We start from the raw sequence: 12,255 nt of genomic DNA on the forward strand, positions 1-12,255 counted from the left end.
TTTAGCAAGGAAGAAGGGTGGAGCATATAGAGATGGAACTACATCCTGAGCAAGCGGTGGAGCACGACAAGAATAAGAGATGCTTAAACCATAAGTGGAGAAGAAGAAAATGGTTGTAGAAATTGAATGTAGATGGAGTAATTGCCGCTAATTAATAAATAATACATTGCTAAGCCTTGTTAGTACTTGGCAATGTAAATAGTTGTTGCCAACAGGTTGTGTCAGTTGCCAATATTTGCTAATCTTAACCAACTGCTCAACACTATTTATGTTAGGATTGGGAGCCAATTCATATTACTGATCGTACAGACATCACACTTGGTAATAAATAATGACAACTTTCTATTATATGATTGTGTTGATTTTTTGATCTGCTTTATATGATATGTTTTTTGTTTTTCTATCTTTGTTTACCATGCATAGATAAAGAACATTCTGTTCGGGAGTGAACAATACAGCTTTACCATATACAAAATGTTAGTGGCCATATTACAAAATTTGTTAACCTTTAATCCAAAATGTTTCTGGTTGTTATAAATTACTATGCTACCAAACTAGTAGTTGATTACAGAAACTTAACTAAAAAATCCACACCATAATTCAGATATAACAAATGTGTCTCGAAATGTGGCCACTGTTTGTATAATCTGTTTTGTGGCATAGTTATTGCTTTAAATTTATCCTTAGAAAAACAATTACTTAAGTTGATTTTGTTGCTGCCATAATTGAGGATTGGCCATCTCTTGAAGGTAGTTTCTGTTTTAGGTTGTCTTCAAAGGTTTCTATCCCATCATATGTACAATGTCTTGAATATGATCAGTGCCTTCTTGTTTCTTATCTTTAGGACTTGTATCATCATATCTTTAGCAATACACATTATTTTTGCCACCCTTTAACTCACCGTGACTTTAACTTCCTTTGGACATCAATGACTCCTTTGACTTTGTAAGAATTTGCCTAAGGTAGAGAATGAAAATGCCAAGATCTAGAAGCTCAATTCATAGCACACGAGAGATGAGCAAAATGATATGATCAATTGATTGATTCAATAATTGATCAAGAATTTATGAATAAAATACCAATTCAAATATGTACAACGTAAATTTGCCTGAATATATGGACAATGCATGATAACTAGGACTGATGCAAGAGCTAACCTATCAAATAGACAACGTGTAATCACATGTCCGTCAAAGGTGTATCAACCTCCATTGTACAAAAAAGTATGGGCAACAATGAGAGGATGATAATGTGATAGGAGCACTAAAGGTGGATCACACAGACAAAGAGGTATGAGATGACAACTAACATCATGTGCTAAAATGAAATGCAAACTTGTGCAAACTCATATGTGTCTACGTCATAACTAATATGAAAACAAATAATCCTAAGTAAACTTAAGTAGAGTGTAATTAGTGAATATTTAATTACACAAACAGACTTCAATCATGGCATTAGTCTTCCTTTGACAATGATTACAACTACATTTCCAATAATAAACTGGTGCATGTCATCACAATGGTCTTTAACAGCTATACACTATGTGCAAAACCTCGATCGTTTACTTGATTGCTGTTTATCCCCATCCTGCAAGAAGGTAACAATCATCTGGATATTTGCAACCACAATGCCTACATTAATGTCATTTATTAATGTCAAGTCTACTCATTTAAAAATATTCTCAATGCAGCATATAAATCTGTTTCTTCAAAGCTAGACATTGTTATCATTATTTTGCACCATAATTTCCAGCACCAAAAATAGAAATGAAAAAAGCTAACATGATTGAATTATGGATTATCATACCTTTTGAAGAACATAACCATCATGCACTGCAGCAACAGTTGTTGGTCCACCACCACTGTGGCCAATAACAATATTCAAAATACATATGAATAATTTTTTTTATTTTTATTAACAGCAACCAAGGAATTGGCATGTGAAGTTGCAGGAGCTGTTTAATGAAGAAAAATATATCATTGCATTTCAAGGATAATGATGCACTTCCTAGAAGAAAAAGAGCCAATTCAAAGACTACCATTATATGCTTTAAAATATCCCATGACTACATATTCCAACTGAGAGCAAATTCTATTATCCACGAATAAATGCATACACATTCTGAAATATTCTACCTTAGACCAACCTAAGGAAATTTGACTTCCACGGTAATGCATGTACAACATTGAGATAACTTTCCAACCATATAGTATTTATGCTCATGTTCAAATAACAGTAGATTATTTTATGCCAGTGCATTTTACTTATTTTGATGTCAATTCCTACTGTTTGGAGAATCAAAAATCCGGAAACATCTTTTTATCAATGCACACATTGCTTAGTCAAATCACACATACTTTGACAGATCAAGTCACAATGCATAACCAGAGATTTTTTTTTTAAATGATATTATATATATAGCAAGTGATTACATTACTCAACCTTGTTAAGAAATGATAGCGTCCAATCTAAATTAGCTGCATACAGGCTGCCTACTTACACCCCAACAAAACCCATATGCAATATAGCCAGCAAAATTATCGGTGAAGATCTAGCAACCAAACCAAAGAATTATTTCTCCAAGATGATTGAAGAAAATAAACAATCTTATGTCCTTGAGAGAAATAAAACTAAAAATAGAGTAATAGCTGTCCAAGACCTCATTCATCTAATTAGAAATCAGAAAGGTTGGGGAATTTCATAAAATTCCAAATACTCGAGGCCTTAGCACTGTAACTCAACCCTTATCTTCAGACTATGAAAATCCTAGAAGTGCAAAGCAAAGTTGTAGCATGGATATGGAGCAAACATAGAATGATCATCACCATCATACCAAATCTGTTGATTGGGCTTCCCAAGCCCGATTTGTAAGAAATAAAATTCTTTAATTTGAGTTTTTCACAAGATAACACAAATTTATATTCAAAATTCACCAAAACAGCCACCAGGATGCAATGGTAAGATCGGATCTTTCTCTAGATGCTCCCACAAGCTGCTGATCCCAGGTGTCAATCGTGACCCTCCAAAAGTTGAACCAAAATGCTCTCTAATGGGTATGCAATGAAGCCTTCCATGGCTCTGATGACATGTAAGAAATTTGATCTCATGTAAAATTTTGCCTTGGGCAAAGAATGAAATGTTGAGACATAAAAGCTCAATTGATAGCACAAGAGAGATAGACAAAATGATATGGTCAATTAATTGATTCAATAATGATCAACAATACAGGGTTAAATGCCCATTAGCCCATTGATTTAGGATAAAGATATGCTTAAATATATATGCAAGCCATAATAACTAGGAGATATGCAAGTGATAACCTATCAATCACACTAGGTGGAATCACATCTCCAACAGAGGTGAATAATCCCTCATTGTACAACAAAGTAAGTGCACCATGTGCAACAATGAGAGGATGATAATGTGACATGAGTACTAAACGTGAATCTCACACATGAAGTGGTAAGAGAGAAGAGCTCCACCTAACGTGGATTTCTGCTGCACTATGTGCTAAAATGAAATGCAAACTCTTATGCGTCTAATTATAATACACCAGCAGTCTGCAATCCCAGCAAGATATAGGGCTGCAAATTTTTTATCACCTCATACTCAAACATAGGATTGAGTTAGTATGTGTCTTCTTTCTGGCACCAAATCTTTCGTTGATGATTTCCTGAATCCATTTGAAGTAGAAAGGTTCAACTTGCCACTCCTTCACTTTAGATCATTCTTGAAGCTTTTATCATTCTTTGTAGTCGAAAACCTCATCCTCAACTCTATGTAGTCTTTGAGAGTCAATAGCAGCCCAAATGCTCTAGTTTGAGTTCCTCTTGCAATTCCATCAAGTAGAACAACTAGTCAAACAAAGAGATACTTTATTATTCTTGTTGTTCAAACCTCTAAGAAAATGTGGGAATCATTGGTCATGTATGGGAGCATTGGGTATGTGATCTTCCATTGACCAAGTTGTTGCCAAGACCATTGTGTTCTCCATTGGCTCGATTTGTTCTTCCATCAAACGAGTGCCAGAGGGTCTTGAGATTTTGTTGTTGTCTTTTTGTTAGCGTCTCATTCAGCTGAAGTTGTCTTCTTGTTAATTCCCTCAATAAAGCAATCATGCTTTTGTGTGAATCCCCCATCTTTTCAAAAGAGAGATCTCCTCCTCCAATAGATTGTAAGCTTGTGGGATATCAAATTCCTTCAATAGGCTGGCAAGATCACTAGCTTTGATACCATTGAAATTTCCTAAGCAATCATAACTAACGAAAATAGAGAAATGATAAAAAATTAGAGCCATGAATTAGAGATCAATTGAATATTAAAATTTAATACTAATTACAATCAGAGTATGCATGGCAAACTTCACGACTTGGCCTCTAAACAATTGGTATACATTTTGTACATCTCAGATACTAAATGGCATACAATTTCAATATGTGCAATGATATAAAGTGGATCAAGTGATGATCAAAAATGTCTAAAGGATATGAATGTTGTAGCTACAGTACATAGGCCTACCTCCGAATGTTTTTAAAGAGTTGTTGATGATAAAATATTGTTGTCAAAACATCTACTAAGAATGTTGAGTTGCACAATGCCTTGGACCACTGTAGAAATTGAATGAATATTGATGAATGTAGGGGTTGTTGTCAATGGTAATGTCATCACTACTCAGTGTTGTGTGGTCATGACAATTCACAAGTGTTTGTATTGCTATTCACTATTATTGGCAATTGCAAGGATGTTGCAATTGATGAATACGTTGTCTAATGTTTATCAATTTCATAGTATCTTACTTCTACAACGTGTATGTATTGTGAAATACATACATACTCTTATGTAATGTTCCTGTTATAAAATAAATCATTAATCGAACTATTGTTAATGGGCTGATTGATATAATATATATCAAACTCATTCTTCTTTTGTTTTTGTAGTTTGTGTTGCCATCAGCTATCTTTGTACACCCTCAAAAAGTTTTCCCCGACAAGTATTTAAGCATGGCTTGTAGGTAGTCATTAGATATACAATTTTGGATTTATTTCTTCGTACTGAGAATTCCTATTGAAGTTCTGTTTTTTTTCGCCATTTTAGAAGTGAAAGATCTTCCCTATTTGGCTTGTGTTGTTTCAATGGGATTCAACCTCACCTTATTTCGTTGTTCCATGTAACATTTTGTTCGGATCTGGCAAATCAAAGCACCATCTTTTGGCAATTATTAATTGAAGGTTGTTTGTGTTCTAAATTTCTAATCTCTATTCTTGTTTGGCATTGTTTGATGAATTTGGAATTAATAGTTTAAAGTGCAGTTCTGAAATCATTCTTTTTCCGTACCTCCTCCTTTTCTCACAACACTCTGTGCAACTACCATTACTCACCATACGGCTCCCATATGCTCACCGTACGACCCACATAGTCCCTACCATATGGCTACTCTACTAACCATACAACTTCATTCTCACTTCACCATACAACCCCCTTATACCTCTGTATGGCCAAACTGCAAGCCATACATCTCCTCTCTCCCACCATACAGCACTTCTGGTGTCCCATAACATACTGTATGGCCTGCACCGTATGGCCTTCAGTTGTGTTCGTACACTCCATTTGATATTCGTACAAGCATTCCAGTGGCCATTTATTGATTTTTAGAGATGTAGGTATAGATCTTTATAGTGGAATCAAAGCTTCGATTCTGCCAGCCTGTGGACAGTGAATGAGAGATTATAGCCAGAAGAGAAGAAGAACCCATTCCGTTGATATAATGATTGCTTAACTAGAACCCACAGTTGCCGAACTCATGGCACTACTAAGAGAACTTGCGAGGAATCAGGAACAAATCAATGATACTCAGCGACTAATGGAAGAGACTCTCAAGAAGTTGGCAAACAATAAAATATCCGGAGAACAAAATGGTCACAACGCGAACTCGGTGTCGAGTAAAGCAAACCCTCATCCAACACACTCTCTATCTTCCATGTCGTCTTTTCCCCCACGGATGGAGACACCACCTGAAGGGAAGCAGCCAACCTTTGAAGAAATGCAAGAACAGCTACTAGAAGACTAGAAGAACGCAAATTTTGAGGAAGATATATCCTACAAAATTATGCAAATCTAACAATGAGATATTCAGGAGGTGGAAACAGAGGATATTTTATAAAATGATCTCAGGAGGAAGTTGAGTAAAGTAAATTTGTCTCCATTTGATAGATCCGGATTCATATCTGCACAAGGGTGGGTAATAAAGGTCGATACTTACTTCCAGCTTAATCCCATGCCAGAAGAAGAAGCAGTTAAGTTTATGGCCTTGCACTTCGAGGGAGTAGCGCATGAATGGTGGCATCATGGCACCATCACACTAGGGCATGATCAAATAAATACTTATGTGAAATTCACTAAGAGATTAATAGATCGATTTGATGGTAAATATCCGAAACTCCATTTCAAACATTTGGCACAACTAAGGCAAACTAGACAAGTCGACTAATACATTGCAAAATTTCAAAAACTCTCTGTTTTGGTCACAGACATTTTTTGAAAGAAGATAGATTGTGCTCTTCATGGACGGTCTGACAAAACCACTGAAAGGTTGGGTAAAGGGATTCAATCCTACCACCCTGTCGGAGTCCATTAAGAAGGCACAGAGTATGGCATCATCCTCATGAAGTTGCTCACATTCCAAACCGTCGGTGTTTCCGAAAGACAAAGATAACAAACCTCCGCCCAAGAAGCCGTCATTAGACGAAGCTACTAGACAGGAGCTCCGAAGGAAGAAACTATGTTTTAACTGCAAAGAACCTTGGGAACCTGGCCACAAATGGCTTGGAAAAGGAAAGATCCACTACATTAAGTTTGTGTCCGATGATGAGGACAAACAGGAAGAAATACCCTCCGAAGACAACCAACATCACAACGACACCAAAATGGTTAGTTTGAACCGTACGGAAAGAATTGCAGCTTTGGTATGACGCGAAGGAACTATCGCCCTAGCCGGTAGCCCGAGGTGCATGGTATTTCGTGTACGAAGAACACTTCAAGGACAAAGGGTTATGGTGATGATCGATACTAGAGACACTCTAAACTTATAAAACTCATCTCTAGTGAAGCAAAAATGTCTACCTACAGAGATGCACATAGGATTTTAAGTCAAGCTTGTTAGAGGGACTTTTTTGCCCTGCACACACCTTGTTCCTCAGCTAAGTATCACAATGGCGAATCATACAGTGACCGACGATTTCTTCATAGAGGACCTTGATGATATGGAGGTTATTCTAGGCATACAGTGGATGGAGACACTTGATGAATACACTCAAAGCTTCAAATGGATGGACTTCACTTTTGTTGTCGATGGAAAGAAGGTTGTTCTCAAACGGAATGGCAAGTGAGGGTCTAAAGGAAGTTTTTGCACATCGGATGCAGGCAATTTTTCAGCGTGATGACATTGCTTGGGCTACATATTGTTTTATCTCAGTAGAACCTATAAAGGGGCAATGGACACCTCCCTAGGATGACGATTTCCAAAATATATTGAGTGATCATGATAGACTCTTTATAGACATTCCTCCTGGCATACCGCCTCATCGTGGGTTTGAACACACTATCGAGCTGGAAGCAAAGCCAAGCCGGCCATAACCGCACCCTACCACCATCCCAAGAAATTCAAAGGCCAAATATAAAGGACAATTTAGGAATTGCTAGAGAAAGGATGGATGTAATAACCCCAACCAGTTATAACTTCAACAAACACCAAATTCTTTTATAATTCAGTTGTTTGAAATTTCATCAAACACTTTGCAAGCAAGCTCTGATACCACTATAATAACCCCAACCGCTTAGAACTTCGAGAAAAAACCAAATTCATCTCTAATTTAGTTGTTTGACATTTCGTCAAACACTTTGCATGCAAGCTCTGATACCAATGTAATATCCCTTGTCAATTCGAACCTTAACTTATTGGTATGTAGGTCAAGGAATATTGTCAAACGCTTCCAGTATGATCTCTATGCTTGTTGTTTCTAAGTTTCAAACTGATTATGCTTGCTTGAAATGATATCAAATGGAATCTAAAAGCCTATAATTGATTACTACTATAGCTAAGAATAGAACTAAATGCATATGCAATTCTCTTTTGGCTTTTCAAATGCATATAGATGAACTCTAAATGAAAAATGTGCACTTACAGCCAATTGGTATTTTATCAAACACCTAGCACGCATACTATTATGTCAATCATGGAAGATATAAATATGCACATTACATCAAATATATAGACCTACAACTTATCACTCCTTGTGTGATTTATTTTTTAATTCAATGCTTAACATAATATTCAAAGACTCTTGGCCTTGCAACCCCCAAAAAAACTAAGTAGAAATTACATTATAAATCTGATATAAAATGTGCATCTACAGCTATTTGTGATGCAAATTTAAATGATGCAAATTGATTGTAAAACCTGATATACAAATCGACCAATGAGAGAGATGAAATTGCAATCGTAATCAAGCCAAGTACTGTAGAGCGGGTACTATTCACGTCATTGTAGCAGTCAGCAATAAATGTATTCTGCAATTTAAGCACAAATAGAACTCCAGAATGAAGCTCTTCTGAATGCCAAATTCAATGGATATTTCACCACTTCAAATGGTTGCAACACTGAAGAATTGACGCACTCCAATGGCTAACTGAAATCAAAAACCATTAGTTTCTTTTGTCAAGTTTATATCAAATGCAATTGACAATAATCAAATGCCTAACAATGAAGCTCTCGCCTCTATTTATTCTTTTCCTTTACCCTTTTAGAAAGAAATAAAATATTATTTAATTGCACTCTCTAGAAGCTTCCCCCTTTTCCAATGCAATAATTAGTTGTACTTCTAGAAAATGCACTCTCTAGAAGCTTCCCCCTTTCCAATGCAATAATTAGTTACACTTCTAGAAAATGCACTCTCTAGAAGCACTCTAAATGCACTTTCTAGAAAATGCAATAATTAGTTGTGCTTCTAGAAACTTAAATTAATTAAATATAATGTCGCCTTTAGATTTATTTATTTATTGACTTCAATTTAATTTATTTCTCCTTATTTTTCCACTAAGTCTTCGGAAAATGAAAGGCTAAGAACTCCATTGAGGGTCTAAAACATGAGGAACATTACAGTCCACCCTCCCTAAAATTGCTTGTCCTCAAGCAATTCAGCAACACAATGAACTCCAACCTCCGCCTGGATCCGAAATGTAGTATGTGACATCCCTGTGGACACTACACCAATTGCAAACCAGCATCATCAAGACCAGACAAATATCCTACAACCTGGCACCCAAAACTTGTGTTGATGATGTAGAATTCAGAATGTCAACAAAAGACAACTCCATAGAAGATCTATGAAACCTCTTCTTCCCTGTATTTACCGCCATAATATATATTGGACTAGAATCCTGATCATCACCAGCATGCATTGAAAAATATGTAGCTACAAGAAAACCATATGCACTCGTGCCAACTGTATCAACAATAGCTGTAGCCACATCAAAATATATGGACACGAGAACAACACTAGCTACCGCAATAGAAAACTGAACTGAATCTGCAATTGATCAAAGCTCATAATCATTAACATGTGCGCCATCATCAAAACACACATCAACAATAGCATGCATTCTGCTAAACTCCTCATTGGATGCTTCAACTGACATAGAAATGGCTGCTAATATGACAATATCCTCGCATGCTCCTACTCCCACTATTTCTGCATCGCCATCAAATACATGATCTGGGGAACTCATGCCAACAAATGCATCATCTGACTTAATTGAACATGAATTCTCATCGCCTTCCACCTCAATTGCACCCAACTCATGCAGTATCTCACAAGAAATGTCCTGCAAATCTGAAGTTGCAAATGTATCATCACATTTCGCTTTTTAAAAAAGCGATATCATGCTTTGCTCCAATCTCAGTTTTGAAATCAGTTGGGTCATCCGTTTGTGATTTTGATTCATCTCATTCTCTAGCACATCCAACTGTTTCACAATACCTTGTATCTCAGAATTTTCAACCCTTGGTGGAGAAGTATGCCCTCTATGGGTATAATGAATACCAAACCTTCCATCACCGTCCATAACGCTAAAAACCGAGTCCTCTACCTATGGGTCAAAAGGAAATGATGAGCACTCCTCACAATGTAATGCTGATAAAAACTCTCAATCTCTGTCAAGCGCTCATCATCATCAAACAGCAAATCAAAAGATGGCTCCAATCTCTGACTCTGAACTGTTGGTTGGGTAGGATCCTGGGCAACCGTCTCAGCAAACCCAACCAAAAAAATCCCTATTGGGAAGCATTATAGCCAAGGTTTCTACAATCTTCCTCACCAATCGTCGTATAGCATGAGAGCCCCGAAAGAAAGTACCCTCAAATATGCTTTATGAAACCTCCTGCAAATCCAAGCTCTCAAGCAAATACTCCATGAATGACTCAGTACAGTAGAAATTATATGTGGAAGCATCAATCTGTTGTTGTGGGTAAAATTATAAAATAGCCGACGGGTAGATTAGCATGTTGTCAACAAAGTTATAAAATAGCCGACAGGTAGATTAGTATCTGAATGGGCGTGACGGTTGGGTCACCCCTTCAGAATGGTTATATGTACACTGTTTGGAATGGACTTTGGATCATTATTATTGTAATCATTATTGGAAGCACTATGTAATCTCTTCAGCATATATGTGGATAATAATAGGAGTACTGTTGTGTTACATGTTCTTGTCTATTGTCTATATGCATTAAACTATTTACCCCATACAGTAAACATTTGCCGTCGTTGCCCAATGGATCTGGACCGAAGGCAAACGAATGAAGACTAATGCCAAATCAACTTAACAAGGATAGGAATAAAATAAAAGAAAAAAATGAAATACGCACCGCACAAGAAATTTTAATTTTGGCACAATAGACCGAGCGCAGACGGAGGTTTCAACAAATTGCTGACAAACACCGAAACACCAAGGAATTGTTGGAAGACACTCGACAACGGTTGAATTTGGTGGAAGAAACAAGGGAGGACTTTCTTAACTTGTATACACTGAGGGAAGAGAATCTAGATGGAAGGGAATTAACTCGCACGGCTCAAAGTGCAAAGGGAGCACGAGCATGGAGTGTGATGGAGCCCAAAATTCCCGAGTCTCCATTTTTTATTATATAAAGAAACATATCCAGTTATTTTGGAAATTGTCCACTCATCTTATTTTCAATCAGTGCATTCAGGATGCAATAAGCAATGATGGAAGCATTTTGATTGTTTTATTGGCTTCTAGAATCTGTTATAAAATAAGGAATATAAGAATTGGGACAGGGTGAGATCTGCTATTATCTATATACACACACCACTGAAGGATGCTATCACTGTCAAACAGTTTAAGTATTGAGATGATCTATGGTTGGTTCATTGTATGTTGAAACTAAAAACACATAAACAATGGCATATGTTTATCTGCACTTCTGCAATAAAGTGAGCAAATGGTGTTTTGTATTATTTGATGTAAATACACAGCATTACATATCTGATAAGAACAAATGTATCTGTCAACCATGTTTAGAACATGATCAGCCTGATAGATGCTTTGTCAAAGACGACAGTAATATCTTTAGCATAGTATATTCTCCTGTTGTTCCTAAAGAATTGGCACAGAGTTGTGGCATGTTGATGGAATTGTACTTTAAAATTGCAGTTTGTTCAAACTATTATGTGCAACCAATCCAAGTCATGTTCCAAATGATGGCAATGAATTCAAACTTGACAGGATCATTGACAATTTACAAGTGCCATGTTCACAAGCAATATGAGCCCTTTTTTTAGTGATTTGTAATCACAATTAATCAACATCTGGAATGGCGTCAGTAAGTAAGGATTGAAATTTTATTGAAGCAGCAATCAAAAACAAGAAATGTTTTTTCGAGAAGTTAAATCAGAACCACTATTATGATCCCTCGAACATCATTATCATTAAAGTTCTACGTGATGAGAAGTATGACAATTATCATTCACCATACGCTATGAAGAACTTTGTGATGAATCAAAGCAATTACCCCTACTTGATAGTAACCAGATGTGACTCAAAGGCAGGTTTGTGTAACAGGAATATATACGAGGCCACGAAGTCAGCAGCAATTGAGATATGCAATAACGGCGAAGTCAAGAGATGGAGAAATATTTATTGATTCTCGTGCATGTTATTAAAGGAATAATCCACACAGGC

General features: G+C 36.6%; 1 protein-coding gene across 6 annotated transcripts in view; it reads right to left on the reverse strand.

Annotated features, from left to right (window-relative positions):
• Positions 1-12,255, reverse strand: part of LOC149553855 (actin-related protein 4-like) — a 281,943-nt gene that overhangs the window by 136,331 nt on the left and 133,357 nt on the right. For all 6 annotated transcript variants that reach the window (XM_089789213.1, XM_089789215.1, XM_089789216.1 and 3 more), the window contains one exon: positions 1,807-1,861. In XM_089789213.1, coding sequence (XP_089645339.1) covers positions 1,807-1,861 — 55 coding nt within the window. The remainder of the gene's footprint in view (positions 1-1,806; positions 1,862-12,255) is intronic.

The sequence above is a fragment of the Cupressus sempervirens genome, chromosome 6 (assembly GCF_028749045.1).
Source record: "Cupressus sempervirens isolate cs-2001-9-10 chromosome 6, ASM2874904v1, whole genome shotgun sequence".
In the NCBI taxonomy this organism is placed as follows: domain Eukaryota; kingdom Viridiplantae; phylum Streptophyta; class Pinopsida; order Cupressales; family Cupressaceae; genus Cupressus; species Cupressus sempervirens.